General features: G+C 33.5%; 3 protein-coding genes and 1 pseudogene across 3 annotated transcripts; 3 read left to right on the plus strand and 1 right to left on the minus strand.

The window, feature by feature from the left end:
• Nucleotides 1-230: 230 nt before the first annotated feature.
• On the plus strand, nucleotides 231-1,914 carry LOC110808397 (cytochrome P450 71B37 pseudogene; annotated as a pseudogene).
• A 7,741-nt stretch (nucleotides 1,915-9,655) lies between these two features.
• LOC110808390 (uncharacterized) lies at nucleotides 9,656-10,558 on the plus strand. Its single transcript, XM_022033879.2, has one exon. It carries the CDS (start codon nucleotides 9,788-9,790, stop codon nucleotides 10,355-10,357), a length of 570 nt encoding a protein of 189 aa, XP_021889571.1. The 5' UTR covers nucleotides 9,656-9,787; the 3' UTR covers nucleotides 10,358-10,558.
• A 395-nt stretch (nucleotides 10,559-10,953) lies between these two features.
• LOC110808396 (P-loop containing nucleoside triphosphate hydrolases superfamily protein) lies at nucleotides 10,954-12,935 on the minus strand. The gene has a single exon (XM_088219922.1). The coding sequence runs from the start codon at nucleotides 12,764-12,766 to the stop codon at nucleotides 11,300-11,302; it is 1,467 nt and encodes a 488-aa protein (XP_088076048.1). The 5' UTR covers nucleotides 12,767-12,935; the 3' UTR covers nucleotides 10,954-11,299.
• A 1,935-nt stretch (nucleotides 12,936-14,870) lies between these two features.
• LOC110808388 (plant/protein) lies at nucleotides 14,871-16,369 on the plus strand. The gene is made up of 4 exons (XM_022033877.2): nucleotides 14,871-15,173; nucleotides 15,283-15,543; nucleotides 15,647-15,806; nucleotides 16,000-16,369. The coding sequence occupies exons 1-4, from the start codon at nucleotides 14,982-14,984 to the stop codon at nucleotides 16,176-16,178; spliced, it is 792 nt and encodes a 263-aa protein (XP_021889569.1). The 5' UTR covers nucleotides 14,871-14,981; the 3' UTR covers nucleotides 16,179-16,369.
• Nucleotides 16,370-17,613: the final 1,244 nt, after the last annotated feature.

Genomic DNA, 17,613 nt, shown 5'->3' on the forward strand with positions numbered 1-17,613 from the left:
CTAGAATAAATATTACAAAAAAATTGTTGAAATTTATTTATAAATTTTTATTTAATTTAATTTAATTTAATATAAATTTGTTGAACCAATACATATCACTAGAGATTCTAATTTCATTAAAAGAATTTTAAATCTATTTCATCATGTGTAAAAAAGCCCTAGGCATGCTTAAATCTATCCCAATTACCAGACCCCTAGGTGCTCTCCTCATTTTCTTGAACACAAGTGCTCGTTGGTCAGAAAACAAACTCAACATAGGGCATAGTTTAAATGGTTCGGTTCTGCTGGTAGTGATGAAGAAAGTGATGGAATCAAAGAAGCAGGATCCTCCAGGTCGTCCAGGGCTGCCCCTCACTGGTTCTATGCGCCAACTTGGCGGACTTCTTCATCAATCTCTGTGGCAAATGTCGAAGAAATACGGCCCTGTAGTCCGATGGAAGCTAGGAAATGTATCTTTAGTCGTCATTTCCTCAGCCGAAACTCCTAGACAGATTCTCAAAGTTCACGATTTCGAGACTTGCGGCCGACCTAAATTGTTAGCCACAGGCATTTTCTCATACGATTATCTCGATATAGGTTTTACTCCTTTTGGCGAATACTGGAAGGAGGTCCGCAAGATTAGCGTTCATGAGCTTTTCAGCAACAGTAGAGTCCAGTCATTTAGGTACATCAGAGAGGAAGAGATTGCTTCACTCGTTCAATCAATCTCTCAATCCGCTGCTTCCAAGTCACCTGTGGATTTAACCGAGAAGCTGTTTTTCCTGAAAGCGAATGTGATCTGGAGGGTTGCGTTTGGAGGCAACTTTGAGAAGAATAAATGCGAGCACGTTTCAGAGGAAGTTCAGCGAAATGACATCGATTATGGGATCCTTCGCTGCTTCTGATTTCTTTCCCTATGTTGGATGGATTGTTGATAGGCTCACAGGTCTTTATGGTCGGCTCCAGAAGAGTGCACAAGCACTGGATAATTTTCTGCAAGAGACAATTGATTAGTATGAAGGAAATAAGGTAGAAGAAGGGAAGGAGGATCTCATTGATGTACTGTAAAAGTTAGAGAAGCAGCAGAAGAACAAGGCTCTGTTACTCTCACCAGAACTCATATCAAAGCAATCCTCATGGTAGATATACCCTTTGTCTGATTCCATCTCCTTAGTTTAAACAACGTTATAATTAATGTCCATTAATAATAAAAATACATGAGTTTATATAGTCTGGCTGCTGCATGCATTAACATTTAATGTACATGTGTCAGGATGTATATGTGGGTGGAATTGATACATCGCGAATCACCATTGTATGGGCATTAACAGAGCTTATGAGGAACCCAAGAGTGATGAAGAAAGTACAAGCTGAGATTAAAGGTGTCATCGGAAACAAAGGAAAAGCCAAAGAAGACGATATTGAAAAACTTGAATACCTGAACATGGTGGTGAAAGAGACCTGGAGACTTCACCCACCAGCTCCACTTCTAGTTCCAAGGGAGGTCATGTCCCAGTTTGAGGTCAACGGTTACAAGACATACCCAAAGACCGGAATCCATATTAACGTGTGGGCCACCGGACGTGATCCCAAGTTTTGGAAGGACCCATAAGAGTATTTGCCAGAGAGATTTCAAAGGCCAGCACTTTGAGTTTTTACTATTCGGTGGAGGACGCAGAGGCTGTCCAGGTATCAACCTGGCATACAAAATGGTGCGGCTTGCACTTGCAAATCTTTCAGATCATTTTGATTGGAAATTACCAGAAGGGTTGAGAAAGGAAGATATCAACGTGGACGAAGCGCCTGGCATCACTGTTCCGAAGAAGACCAATCTTGTGCGTGTTCCTGTTTCCCATGTCTGATCTTCTCAAAACATATATTTGTTCTCAATGGTCTGCACTGTAGAATTAATTTGTGAGCTTTTCCCATTCGCTTAATTCCTTGGATCGAAATTTCATTAATTTGTGAGCTTTTCGGCATTAAATGTTAATTTGGTTTTATTGCAATTCAAATGTCATAATTTTGTCATTTTAGATGAAAATATTACTTTTAAAGTAATGTTATATATGTTTAGGAAATTATAGTTTTTACTTTTAATTTTAATTTTTTTAGCCTTAAACTTAACCATATATATATTTATGCCTAAAAGATTGTACGTATATTTTTGCATATATCTTCTAGTTAGATTGTAGATTCATCAACTAATTATATCACTATTAAATGATCAATTGTTTTTCATGTTCTTGAATAGTCTCTATAATAATTTCAGGATTTATATTTTCTGTTGTTTCAATTATAGAATGATAAGAATGTGAGAATTTTTAGAATATATCTTCATATGATATTGTAAATATCGATCGAATAGTTTTTTTTTTTGGAATAAAAAAATATAAGAAGTATATTAATCAAATGATATCAAGGTATGTATACCATATACAATCAGTGCATATAAACTTTTATTTTGATAATGATAAGCAAGCCCTATGATAGTGTTTCTAAAAAAAAAAAAAATCAGTGGAAGTACAGTTTTATTATTAGTCTATTTGAGTTAATATGGTGGATTTACATTCAAAATATTTGGGTATACCAGCAATTCTCTTTGGGTAGAAAAATAATAATAAATAAATAAATAAATAATGCTGAAAGTAGTGGCTTTAAATAAGTCATGGCAGAATGCTTTATAAGAATTTTTCATTTACCCAAATCTATTTATTTGTCGATGAAAATGAGTACATTAATTTTTAATATAATTTTTAATTTTTAATTTTTAATTATTTTTAGTATTAAAATATTTTTATACCATTTAAATTTTACCCAAAAATTTATTCAGCTAAAAAACAATTATATGTAAATTCTCTATCCATTAATACGTACATTTTTTTTTAAAAGTAGATAAATAAAAGACCAATTATCAAATATTGATGAAAATATGAGTTTCAATATTTTCCTTTTTTTCTCCTGCTATATGTGACTGTGGCTTATTATTATCACTAACTAATATAGTTTATCCAATTTTTTTATTCTATTTATTTAAATAAGATTAGAATTTTGATTTTGCCCTTCGTTGTAATTTTTTCCTTAAATCATAAACCATAAACCATAAGCTGTTTTTTTTTTCTCCCTAAACAAACCTCAAATTATTTATTCTTCTTTTACAATGTTAATGTTAAAAAAATATATATGAAAATTAGGGTGGGTATCTTGTAGTAAAAAAATCTATAAAATTTGGACCAAAATTTAATATTAAATTGGTAATTTGCATACGGTTTAGATGTCAAAATCTAATAAGATACCCATGACATCTCAAATCCGAATCCTCTCAATTTCTAGAACAATGGAAATAATTTACTAAGTTAAATAATAAAATATGAACCAACTATTTGTTACTTCCAACATTTAATAATATAGATTTACGTTTAATAATATATCTCGAACATATTTTATTAAAAAAATTAATTATATTATTATTAATGTATAAATAACACATTATTAAAAATTAATATGTATTAATTATTGGATCATGGTATCACCGTCACATCCAAAGATGAAAGATATGGAATCTTGTTACTAAGAAATGGAATCGTGCCTGTAATACTATTGAAGCTTGGAAATGTACCCTTTGTCGTCGTCTTCTCTTCGAATTAGCAAGGTAGATTCTCATAGATCACGACACCAAGGCTTGTAGCCGACCCAAATTGCTAGCTACAGGCAGTTTCTCTTACAATTTTCTCGATATAGCTTTTGCTCTTTACAACGAATACTTGAAGGAGATGCGCAAGATTAGCATTCACTAGTTTTTCAACAACAAAAGAGTTCAGTCATTTCAGTTCATCAGAGAGGAAGAGGTTGCTTTACTCATTCAATCTCTCTCTCAATCTGCTATTTCTAACTCCCTTGTGGATATAAAAGAGAAGTTGTTTTCCCTCAACGAATGTGCTCTAGAGGGTCACATTTGGAGATAGCTTTGAGGAGAATAAATACGAAAGCGGCGTGTTTCAAGAGAAGCTCAATGAGGTGATATCGCTTCTGGGAATCTTTTCTGCTTCTAATTTCTTTCCTTGTGTTGGATGGATCATTGATAGGCTCACGGGGCTACATAGTAGGCTCCAGAAGAGTGTATAGGAAATGGATGTTTTTCTACAAGAAATAATCGAGAAGCATGAGAGAAAAAAGGTAGAAGAAGGGAAAGAGGACATAGTTGATGCGCTCTTCAAGATAGAGAAGCTGCAAAAATAATAAAGCTCTGTAACTCTTTCTAGAAGTCATATTAAAGCAATCCTCAAGGTATGTATATGGCCTTTTTTCTGATCCCATCTATTTAAATTTACATAAAATTGATAATTTTCATTGGTGAATATACCATTTTAACTCTACCCGCAATTTATATTTATTGAAGATTGAGTTTTCCATGGAACAAGGAGTTGTTTTTTTTTTTGTCATTTCAGCTCCAGATTTTATGTTTACTGTTTCCTTCTGGTATTGATAGCTTTTGATAACAACTGTCAAATAGGAATAGAACTCTACATTTTTGTTCAGCTCTATGTCTTTCTGCTTAAATTATGATATATATCAGAGTTGGTAGGATTAGTTGAAGTTTGTAAACTCTTTCTTCCATTTTGCATATATATATGTATAAAATTAATGGAAAAATGTATGTTACGAAACATTTTCCTCGCACCAGAAGACTCATATTTTTCTGTAATTTTTCCTCTTCATTTTCTTCTATATTCTTCTATTTTTCATAAATTTAATTAACTAATATCAATAATGGTATCAGAGTTGTTGTTCTTGTAGACTGTGAGGAGTTAAGCTAGCTTGTTCTTTGATTAAACATCATCAAGTTGACAAAAAATGACCATGAATATGAATTTACCTGTACTACTAGTATTCATAGGAGAAAATTATGATTATTAGGCTGTAAGGATGGAATCATATTTGCTTGTTTATGACTTGTGGGCTGCTGTAGAGAAGAATTATGTTCGAGTGCCTTTACCTGAAAATCCTACATTAACACAAATTTGTCAAAATAGGGCTCCATGAAGAATTTTAAAGCTCTATCCATTCTCCATTCAGCTGTATCAGAAGATATTTTTCCAAAGTTGGTTGGTTTTAGAACGACAAAGAAAACTTTGGATTATTTAAAGGAGGAGGATGCTGGAAGTGCAAAGGTGAGAGGTGTAAAATTATTAACATTAAAGAGGAAGTTTGAGCTGATGAAGATGCAAGAAGGTGAAAGTGTTAAAGACTACACTACCAAGGTTATGAATTTGGAGAATCAAATCAGATTGCTTCGAAGGGATTTCAAGGATCAAAGAGTTGTAAAAAAAATGATGATCAGCCTTTCAGAAAAGTTTGAATCAAAACTCTCAATGATTGAAGAAACTTGCGATATGGAAAAGCTGTCACTAGCTGAGCTGATAAGCAAGTTGCAAGCTCAAGAACAAAGAACTTCTATTAGAAGCGATGGTATTGTAGAAAATGCATTCCAAGGTAGACAAAAGAAAAAGCAAGTTGCTATAACCTTAAAAGAAGTTGGTCAATCTTTTGAGCCTAAAAGTAAATAGCAGTAAGGCTTAAAAGAGTCAAATAAAAAAGAAAAACTTCTTGTTTGCAGCCTTTGTAGGAAGAGTAGGCATATGAAGAGCAAATGCTAGAAGAATTTGTAATGTAAAGTTTCTAAAAAGACAACACACATTGCAAAAGTTTGTTGGAAAAGAAATAAAAATCATAGAATTCACATCAATAACAAAAACAGTCTACTGAGCAACAACACGCTAACTTTGTGGAGAATCAAATGCAGCAGGAGAGCCATTTATTTATGTTTACTCAAGATCTTTATGTACCCGATATTGATATTTGGTACATTAACAGTGGTTGTACAAGCTACATGACTAGCGATTTGAGATTATTTTTTAGTTTAGATTCTAGCTACAAAACCAAAGTGAAACTTGAAAATGAGATGATTGTGGAAGCTCAAGGCAAAAGTTTAGTGTCAATTCACACTAAACAAAGTACAAAATTTATTACTGATGTCTTATTTATTCCTAGTCTAGAAAAACAATTATTGAGTATGGCTCATATGCAAAACAAAAAATATTCAATTTTATTCAAAAATGATTGTTACCATGTATATGATGCTGCAAATGTTGAGGTTGTGAGAGTTAAAAAGGTTAATAATAGTAATATTTTATGTTTGAAACATGTGAATCAAATTGCTTTATCTGTTAAAAATGATGAAATATGGTTGTGGCATAAACGTTTTGGTCACTATCACATTGATGCATTAAAGTTTTTGCAAAAGAATGGTATGGTGAGTAATATCCCTGTTATTTCTGGTGGAGAAGAAGTATGTATAGCTTGTCAGTATGGTAAAATGCATAAGACCAGTTTTCCAACTAGTAGAGTTATTTGTGCAACAAGAAAACTTGAACTAATCCACTCTGATGTCTGTGGGCCTATGAGTGTTGCTTCTTTAAGCTACAATAAATATTTTATTTTGTTTATAGACAATTTTACAAGGATGACCTGGGTCAGGTGTTTTAAATCATATATAGAAAAGCAAATTGGATGTGAGATAACAAACTTAAGGTCTGATAATGGTAGTGAGTATACTTCAGCTGAGTTCACGAAGTTTTGTGATGATTGTGGTATGTTGTAGCAATTTACTGTTGCTTATTAACCTAAGCAGAATGGGGTCTCAGAAAGAAAAAAAAATGACAGTAATGGAGATGGCTAGATGCTTGATGTCAAAAAAGGAATTGCCCAAAAAATTTTGGGTTGAAGCTGTATATACTTCAATTTATCTACTTAACTGACTTCCCACCAGATTAGTTAAAAAAAAAACTCTAATTGCGGCATGGAGTGGTTCAAAGCCTTCAGCAAAGCACTTGAGGATCTTTGGCTCAATTTACTGTACACTTGTTCCTTTTGTGAAGAAGACCAAGTTAGATAACAAAGCTCAAATTGGTATATTCTTGGAATATACAGGATAAGCCAAAGGTTATAAGAATTTATGATGTGTATTCTAGTAATGTATATGTCAGTAGGGATGTAAGATTTGATGAATAAGTTTTTTGGGATTGGGAAAAGAAACAGGCTAAAGTAAAAAAAAATTAAGGAAGGCTCAGTTATTTTTGAGTCTACATCAGGTTCGTGTAATTCAATTCAGTATGAACGAAGCGACCATGATGTTGATTCAGATCCTACTGCTGATACTCCTACTAAGAAAACAAAGTCACTTGTTGAAATTTATGAGAGATGTAACTTAGCAGTTATAGAACCATCTAACTTTGATGAAACCTTAAAGCATCCTAAATGGAATACGGTTATATAGGAGGAGTTTGACTAATTTGCAAGAATAAAACATGAGAGCTCACATCAAGACCTCTGAACAAGAATGTAATAGGGGTAAAATGGGTCTACAAAACTAAGTTTAATGCTGATGGGTCAGTCTTCAAGTATAAAGCTAGACTTGTGGTATAGGGATATGCTCAGCTTGCAGGAGTTGATTTTGGCAATACTTTTGTAGCAGTTGCAAGATATGAAACAATAAGGTTACTTTTAATTCTTGTAGCAAAGAAAAGTTGGAAGCTGTTTCATTTAGATATAAAGTCATCTTTTTTAATAGTCTTGAAAAAAGAGATTTATGTAGAGTAGCCACAAGGTTTTAGGTTTTTGACGATGGTGATTATGTGTACAAGCTAAAGAATATCTTATATGGGCTTAAGCAAGCTCCTAGAACTTGCTACATCAGAATTGATTCACATTTGATCAGCATGGGTTTTAGGAGGAGTGAAATTGAACCAACTCTTTATGTGAAGGGCCTTGATGAAAACAATCAGCTTGTTGTGTCAATATATGTTGATGATTTGTTGTCATAGGAGGAGACTTAAAGCTGTTGATACAATTTAAACAGCATATAATGGCAAAGTTTGAGATGTCAGATCTTGAAAAAATGGCAAATCTTTTATATCATTTTGATTAGAAATTACCAAATGGGATGAGCAACGAAGATATAAACATAAATGAAGCTCCTGGTCTCATTATCCATAAGAAGATCCCTCTACAGCTTGTTTCTACCGCCTATATGTGATCTTCCCAACATACATATACATGTTCCTAAATCTACAGTGTAGAATTACTTTGTGTAGTATTTCATTTGCCGATTTCTTTGAATGTCTTCATTATCAGTAAATATTGATTTGGTTTTATTTTGATTCAAACTTCTTAATTTTTTTCTCATGTTACATAAAAGTACAATTATTTTTATACACGTTAAAAACTTTTAGTTTTCTTTTAGTTTGATTTGTTTAGCTTTAACTTGCATATATTTATTTACGCCTTAAACTTATACACATATTTTTTCTTATTACCTTCTAGCTAGCTAGGTTGTAGGTTCATGAACTATTACATTACTAGTCCGGCACTAACGCAGGTGTTGCTGAAAAGTTGCGACAACTTGAAAAACAAAATAGCCACAGCCAACATCTCATAGATAAGAAGAAAATGTAAAATAAAAATAGTAAATGCATCATGGCAGCATTAGTGACAGTTACTGTAATAGTTATAAGCATTAGTAATTCTCGACGGATCTGACCGTTGCAACAGGTGCCATTAAAAAGAAAATTGAATCCATCGCAAAATCCATTTCTAATTTTTCTTTTTCTTTACTTTTAATCATAATATTCAGAACTAGTTTTGAGAGATTTACTTTCTTTGTCTTTGTTTCTGTTTCTCTTCTATTTTTCTTTTTTCAACTTCTTTATGCTTTATCAGCTAAATGTTAACAATTAATTTATGTATATATATATATATATATATATATATATATAAAGTGACTATTTCTATAATTAAAAAAATTCATAAATAATTTATAATAAATTTTATAAAATAAAGATATAACTTCTTTTAGGTTCATAATTAAATAATAATAAATTTATTTTTCCTACTAATGATAATAATTAACGTGTGTGAAAAAACTAATAACAATTTACAGTGTTACTTGCCGTAGCAACAAATCTATTTAATCACGCCAACAAAAATAATTATAAATTATGTAGTACTGGTACATATCCATATACTTGGTTGCAATTAAATTAATGTAAATTAATTATAAATTACATTACAACTGATGGCTAATTAATTTAGCGGGTACAGATTTAAAATTCATTAGCGTAATCACCGACTGATAATTAAATAAAGTTCCTTTTCGTATAATAATCCAAACGATGTGAGATAATTAGTGGGCTGCTAATTCATCTTTTAAGATTTATCTCATTATCCTCACACTCTCCTAATCTCACTACCACATTAATTAATTATTATAATTATTATTTAGATTAAATATTAGTCCCTTGAAATGGGTAAATTTTGTTATCATTATTAGTAACTGGGTAAATATTAAATTAATTCAGTAATTTATTAGTTGAATAATTGGTGATTCCATTATTCATTTAAACTTCAAAAAAAATAATTGAGTAATAGAGATTTGGTTGGAGTTGCAGTGCAGCTGTATATACAGCGTAAAAGAGTAAAATCCGTTGTCACAATGAACGTGCTCTATGTACACACTTTTGAACTAGCCGTTACTCTCTTCTTTTTATGTGGGTCCATAAATGCCCCTCCAACGGTCATATTTGGTATATTACCAAATATGACCGTTGTGTCTCTACATGTTCAGCATTTAAACCCCCTTGCTCTGCCTTATCAACGCAAAATTACCAACTCAAATTCCAATCAATCACTTGCCAAAAATCTAACTTTCCATACCCTCCATCAAATTTCATCAGAATCCAAAAAAAACCCCCAAATGGGCCTCTCCATGAATGTCGATCAAGGCTCCATCACTCGATCGCACTATCACACTCACAAGGTCTTCTTGTTCTGCAATTATATTCTCCTCGGTGCTGCATCCAGTTGCATCTTCTTGACGCTCTCGCTTCGCTTGCTGCCTTCTCTCTGTGGATTCTTTTTCATTCTCCTCCATATCCTGACCATAGCCGGTGCCGTATCGGGCTGTGCAGCAGCCTCTTCGGGAGGAAAAAACAGATGGTACGCGGCACACATGGTGACCACAGTGCTAACTGCAATATTTCAGGGGTCAGCGTCGGTTCTAATCTTCACAAGAACAGGAGATTTTCTGGGAAACCTCAAGTCGTACGTGCGGGAGGAAGACGGAGCTCTGATTTTGAAGTTGGCTGGTGGGTTGTGCGTGGTGATATTTTGCCTGGAATGGGTGGTGCTGGTGCTGGCTTTCTTCTTGAAGTACTATACGTATGTGGAAGGTGATGTTAATGGCAATAATACTTATGCTATGAGGAGTGCCAAGGTACAACAAGAGGAGGATTTGAAGGACTGGCCATGGCCATTCCAAGTCTAATTTCATATTTTAAATATCTGGGTATAGCATAATCGTATGCCTATTGTTTTTATTGGCTGTCTCTATTAGGCTGCGCAATTCGTTCATTTGTTGAGGTTTGTTTTATTGCATTATTTTATTTTACTTTGTTTTCTTGGGTATATTTGTAATGGGATGATGAGCATCTCAAAAATATTATAAAAGAGATCTTAATCTGTTTCATCTTTCTCTCGATCCGATGCCTATTGTTTGTATTGGCCGTCTCTTTTTGGCTGCGCAATTCATTCATTTGTTGAGGTTTGTTTTATTGCATTATTTTATTTTACTTTATTTTCTTGGGTATATTTTGTAATGGGATGATGAGCATCTCAAAAATATTATAAAAGATATCTTAATCTGTTTCATCTTTCTCTCAATTGTTTGTTACTGGTTATGTGTAGTCCTGCTGTTTATAATATACTAATAGGTTGGATTTTATTAGTTAGCGAAATGGATTGCAAAAAACTAATTTGATTTTTGAACAATTACAACATGGTTGGTATTGATTTGATCCTAGAGGTAGATAGAAAGAGACAAGAAGAGCTTAAATTATAAATAAAATAAAAAAACCAGATGAGTATCAGTCACAGTAATCTGCTGAACATATATTAAGAACAATAGCATTTTCAGATTCCTGTTTTATTTTCCATCATAATTCATATCTCTCTGCCAGCATTTTTTTAAAGAAAGAATAAAATAAATAGCATTTTCTCTTTGGGCAACAGAGTCAAATCATGAATGGCCAGAGCAAGAATTCCAAGGTCTAAAAAGGAAAAAGTAAATGGAACAAGCAACCCAAATCTGTTGCCAACTTGGAATATCTAACAATCCATGTTTGTCAGACTAAAATTATCTGTATTTGTGCAGAGTTGTCATCCTCCTACTTCAATCCCAGATTTCCAGTGCCCTGGTATATCAAAATCCTCAACCTTCGTTGTGAAATGACGCCAAATCGAACGACCGAGCTTTTGTGTTGTTGCCACTTTTCATCCTCAACAACCCATATAATTTCCTAAACTCTTTCACCGCAGGAGATCCTCCTTCCTTGCAGAACACTCTGCTCGGCTCCTCCACTTCCTCCTCCGCCGATTTTCTCGACCAGTTTTCACAAAACCGTCGTCGGATTCCCCCTATCCCCCTCCTATCTCCGTCCGTTTGCAGCGCGTTGATCACCGATTTCAACGCGCGGCTCGGCGAGTTCCTGTTGGCGATCATGAGCTCGCTGATCTCAGCCGGGCTCAAGCTGGCGCCGTTTTGGAAAATCTCCTCTACCTGAGGGAATAGTTTATGGTCCTTCACCCCCAAGTAACTCACGGCTAGAGTCTTGAAAGCAGAGAAATCACAGAGAGGAAAATGAATGTGCACATCGATACGTCCCGGTCTAAGTATGGCCTGGTCAACGAGATCTTTGCCGTTCATCGTGAACACCATTACTTTCTCCTCGGCGCAGCATGAGCTCAATATTCCGTCCATGAAGTTCAATATACCCGACAAACTCACAGCCGTTGATTTATCAGCCAAGAAACGATCCAATTCTTCGATGACAATCACCGATTTGCTCGTCGTTTGCAACAGAAGCATCTTGAGATCAGAATCATCCGAGATTTTGAAGAGGTCTATTTCGTAGACGTCGTAGCAGAGGAAATTGGCCATGGCTGCAATGAAGCTCGATTTCCCGGTGCCGGAGGGACCGTACAGAAGGAAGCTTCGCTTCCAGACTCGGCCGAGTCGGTTATAGTATTGCTTGCCCTTGAGGAATGATTCCAAGTCGGATTTTACCTTGTTCTTTAGATCTGTTTCCATGGCGATAGTTTCGAAAGTCGAAGGATGCGTGAAGGGAACAGATCTCCACCGTACGTTCTTCCCTATTTGGACGTTCATATAAAGCTTTGGCTCTCTCTTTCTCTGCTCGAGTTCATGGCTTACAGTATGTATGTGCTGGAGATAAGGACGGAGAATCCTGCGCTTATCGACCTTTCGAATCTTCAACACAAAACTCCTATTGGGTATGTCTTCTTCTCTATTTTCTTGACTGTTAATCCAAGAAACTCTAGCCCCAAGGAAATGGTCTTCGACGATCTGGTTGGGATCCAAGCGTAGAATGATCTCATATGACGTCTTGCCAGTGAGCAGATTGGTGAAATCGGAGTCTTCAATGGAGGTGAGCGAATTGAGATAAATAGAGATTTTGTGGTAAAGCTGGTTGTCCTGCGAGTTCTCGCTGAACTCGGGGACCTTGAAGAACTGATAAACATGAAAGCAATCCTGGATGCATCTCCACAATCTCTTGACAACATAAATCAAGCCGGTCTTGAATAAAAGAAGCCGAAGCAAGAACAGAAGGGTGGGTGCGAAGAAGAAGAAAATAATGAGATTGCAAAGAATTTTCATGGTGTCTGGGGGGGTGAAAGAGAGAGAATTGGGTCTAATTTATTGGGAAATTAAAAGAGAAAAGGAAGTTTAGAAGAAGCATGTTTATTAGACAGAAATCCGAAAGGAGAATTTGAGAGAAAAAGAAGAGGATTTAAAAGACTGCGATGACGATGAATTGAGAAAAATTTTAAATAGATGATTTATTTTATGAGTCAAAAAGGAGGTAGAAAAAGGAATATTTTATTTCTTTTTTTATATACGTATTAAATTTAAGCTTACGGGTTACAAAAGAAATGTTAAATTGAGTGAAGTAGGAAAGGAAAGTTAAATTTGATTTTGCTTTTCTGTCATCTTTTAATTAATCGTCAGGTTGTATGATTGATTATTTGGGCAGAAATTAAAATATTTGGTGACCAATTAAAAAGTTAATTCAATTTTTTAGTAACACCTTACTTAAAAGAAAGAGGTCAAAATCCCCTTTTTTCATATTTTTAAAATCTAAATTCTACCCAGTACGGTAGAGTTACAAAGCCCAGTTTGCAAAAAAAAAAAAAAAAAAAAAAAAAGTCAACAAAATTACACACAGTTTGCAAAACTTTCAAGCGCCCCATTTGCGTTTCTTTCCCTTATAATTTTGCTTGTAAAATAAAAATTAAGTGGCTGATTTTATATCCCCAACCTTAAAATATTGGGGAAGTCAATTAGATATAATGTATAAAAGACAAAGACGGTTTTACACGAAGTTGAACTTCCGAGGTTAACACGATTTAATTTTAATCAATTTTTCTTCGTTATCTTTAATTTTAAACACTTTTATTCCCACGGAATCCACACCATAATCATGACATCAATAAATTCTGCATATCTGATACTCTTATTTTTTTATTAAATGAAAAAGTTAGGTATAAAATATTGTCGGGTCAATTTTGGGCCAACTTGACCCGATTTTGTGAGCCCATTCGATCAATTGGGCCCAAAGGCAACAAACTAAGAAAAAAACCAGAGTATCCGTAGGTGGCCAAGAATTTTGAATTACCCTTGCCATTATTTTTTATTTATTCTTCTTTCCTTAAAATAAAATCCAAACCTCTTTAGTTTCTCCCAATTTTCATACAAACGAATGCTCCAAAATATATTGGCAACGATGTTTTAAATTTTGGAAGGGAATAATACAGTACGAAAATTTTTTTTTTTTTTTTTTTTTTTTTCGTTTTTTCAATGTGGGGGGCTGTAATTGTAACATATACATATATATAATATAATATAATATGTACGCGTGTATATAAATTAATTTAAGTTTTTTTTTTTTTTTTATATATAAAAAAATAGAGTTATATCCCGTGTTGATGTTGAATTTGTTGTGATTAAAATGAGATTAATTGTGTTATTTGTAGGGTTTAATCAAATTCATTTTCTAACTCAACCACATCATTATTATTTATAAATGATGACATCTGCAAATTGTGCCAAATGCCACCCTTTTGTTTGGGCTTATTCCTTAGCTGGACATGGAAAACCCCAAACAAGCCCAATACAGAGCCCAGCCCGTTCGATTAAATTGCATGATTATGTCCTGTGAGAGTTTTCCTAAAACCGCTCGCACTGTAACGATTGTACAGTGAACATACATACATGTTGCCGGAGTTCTCACATCTACATGCATGTTTTGAACATTATTCCCTGGGCTGCTCTTTCTATAAAATGTTTGAATCCGAATAATTTCATAAAAGTATGAATATATTTATCTAAATTAACAAAATGTATAAACTTTCACTAAGATAATCTAAATTTAATTAATCACACATCGTTTTACTATTCGTAAAAGTTTCTAATTTTTTTTGTCGTACCATTTAGTTTTTCGTTGAAATTTTGATACAATTTTCTAATAAAAATCTGCGTTTCAAGTTGAATTAAAAATTTTTGTATATATATTTTATAAAATTGTTTCTCCCATCTCTCCTCCTGTCTCGTTAAAAACGTGGCATGGTTTGTGGCCATATTTTTAATATGCCCCATCAATGCTTGCTTTTACATGAATCAGAGATTGTTAAACACCGGTCGAGATTTATTGATGAAAACCCAATGACCAGTTAATCTTTCGCCATTGATGTCAAAGGTTCTAGTTGCCTCTTTCTTTTGGGTCCACATCACCTTTTTCATCTTCAATTTTCCTTCTTTATCTTGTTATTTTCTTCGTCACTCTTTTTCTCACGGCGATAGAGGAAGAAAGAGCATGGCAACCACGCTCAGCTTTCTAAACTTCCCTCTTCTTCCCGCAAAGCCTCAAACTTCTAACTCCAAAATCCCCATTCTCTCCCATCCAACAAATCTACAAAAGCCCTTTATTTTTCAAACCATTCATCATGCAAAGTCAATCTCCCTTCCTCTTACAACCGTCGCATTACCTCTCTTTTTGGATACAAAGGCAAGTTCCAATTCCTTCATCCTCTTTCTCAACTCTTTTGTTCTTTAGCGATTACACTCCTGGATGTTTGCGATCCGTTTATTTGTGATGAATTATGGCATGGGTACAGGATGCAGTTGCTGCTGGTGGAGAGTTTGGGATCCTTGAGGGAAGGACCTTGGCGCTTATACATCCTGTTGTCATGGGTGGCTTGTTCGTGTACACCTTGTGGGCAGGCTTTTTGGGCTGGCAATGGAGGCGAGTGCGGACTATCCCGAATGAGATCAATGAGCTCAAGAAGCAACTAAAGCCTACCCCTGTTACCCCTGAAGGAACTCCTGTGGAATCCCCACCTTCTCCTGTTGACCTTAAAATTCAGCAACTTACTGAGGTATTTCTACTGCTCACTAAATTGCTTTGACAAATCTTACCATTGTCCTAAATGTCCAAGATATTTGTTGAATGATGTGGGTCATTGATGATACAAAATTCAGGAGAGGAAGGAGTTGCTCAAAGGATCTTACAGGGACAGACACTTCAATGCAGGATCAATATTGTTAGGATTTGGAGTATTCGAGTCTGTTGGTGGAGGACTCAACACATGGTTTAGGACAGGAAAGTTATTTCCAGGTCCCCATTTGTTTGCAGGAGCAGGTAAACACCTTTTTACCTCTGCAATTTGTACTTTTAATTTAACCCTTCTCCTTATAAACACGTATAAACTGGGCAAAATCCAAATTGAGAATGTTGGCATTTTTTATTTGCTTGTGATTGAATAAATAATCATTTGCGGGGATTTGATATTTGATTATTAGAGAATTGAAATGGTTGTTGAATGGAAATGCAGCAATTACGGTGCTATGGGCAGCGGCGGCAGCTCTGGTACCTGCAATGCAGAAGGGGAGTGAGACGGCTAGAAATCTTCATATTGCGTTGAATGCATTGAATGTAGTGCTCTTCATTTGGCAAATCCCAACTGGATTTGAGATTGTCTTAAAGGTGCTTGAATTCACCAAGTGGCCTTGAAGTTCCCTGCTGCTGTAGCCTCGCTTTACTTTCTCTCTCTTGGCCTCTTCCATCATCTGCAACTTCAGTTTTTTTTTCCCTCCATTATCTGTTCTGTTTTTCTATACCCATCCTTTAGATTAGTTCATAGCCTTTGTTTTGATAATGTTGCTGGGTTCAATATTGGCCTTATCTCATCTCATTACCATCAATGGGCATCTAAGTAAAGTAACCAAGAATAAAAATAGAAATAAATTCAAAAAAAATTTTAAAAAAATATTGTCTCTTGAAGAACAGAGATGGAAATATAGCTACTCCAGAATGTATATGGTTAGAGTAGCAAGAAATGTAATTGATGAATATACTAATACTATCCAAAATCACCTCACAAGTATAAAATACTCTTAGTTGGCAACAAATGATAATTATGAAGTGATAATCAAATTCATTCGTACTGAAATTAAGAGGAATACTAAACATTCTTATTATTAATGTTCTTATTTTTATTTGTTTAATCAAATTGCGTCAGCATTGTTCAATTATATTACATATGTATTTGTTCAAAATTTTATTTTATTATTGATGAGCAGGTGTTGCTTTAGTTTCATTATATGTATTAATTTTTATATACTCTAAATTATAACATTATGCATTTTAAATAATCACAAAATATCAAATGGCACACCATCAATAATATTCTCCTCTCAAGTTTTAACAGAATATATATGTTTCTTAATAGTTTGTTTTCCATCTTCCTATTCCTATGATCAGCACAATTCCTCATCATATTTTTTTTTTAAAAAAAAAAAGTAAATTCATATATTCATTAATTAAATATATACAACATATATATCAATCATCATATAATATAATAACTTCTAATAATGTCTTATAAATGAAAAAATGTAACTAATATTCAGTTAAATAGTAGTTGATAATTGAATGTCATTAAAATTTAGTTGTATCTCATTTTCTCTTATGTAATAATATATCATAAGATGAACAACAAAATTAATTAATGTCTTAATAGATTAACAACAAAATTTGGGCGTGCTATATCTTGATAGATGAACAGCTAACTTAGTAACTTTTTTTTTTTTAATTAAATTATCATATATTATATATAAACACATATAATATATATATATGTATTGTCTCTCTCTCAAATTTTTTTTTTAAAAAATAATATATTTTACTTGTTTGCAAGATATTGTAGATTTTGTATTTATGTGGTTTTAAGATCCATAAAAATTAATAGTTATTGCAGTAAATTATTATCTTAATACTTGCATTATTTTCTATGTTACAATTAGTTATATATATGTATATATATATTTTTCATTAGTAATTTTATCTTTAAATCTATGTTACTATTAAGAAATAATTTTTGACATAAAATCATAAATAATTTTTTTTTAAAATTTATTTTTAATGGATTTTGAAGGTTTTAATAATT

The sequence above is a fragment of the Carica papaya genome, chromosome 5 (genome assembly GCF_054855325.1).
Source record: "Carica papaya isolate Zhongbai chromosome 5, ASM5485532v1, whole genome shotgun sequence".
Classification (NCBI taxonomy): Eukaryota; Viridiplantae; Streptophyta; class Magnoliopsida; order Brassicales; family Caricaceae; genus Carica; species Carica papaya.

Coding starts and splice junctions, on each gene's coding strand:
- LOC110808390 (XM_022033879.2), top strand. CDS start 9,788: ATGGGCCTCTCCATGAATGTCGATCAAGGCTCCATCACTCGATCGCAC.
- LOC110808388 (XM_022033877.2), top strand. CDS start 14,982: ATGGCAACCACGCTCAGCTTTCTAAACTTCCCTCTTCTTCCCGCAAAG. Junction 15,174..15,282: donor CTCTCTTTTTGGATACAAAG/GCAAGTTCCAAT, acceptor GCATGGGTACAG/GATGCAGTTGCTGCTGGTGG. Junction 15,544..15,646: donor AAATTCAGCAACTTACTGAG/GTATTTCTACTG, acceptor TACAAAATTCAG/GAGAGGAAGGAGTTGCTCAA.
- LOC110808396 (XM_088219922.1), bottom strand. CDS start 12,766: ATGAAAATTCTTTGCAATCTCATTATTTTCTTCTTCTTCGCACCCACC.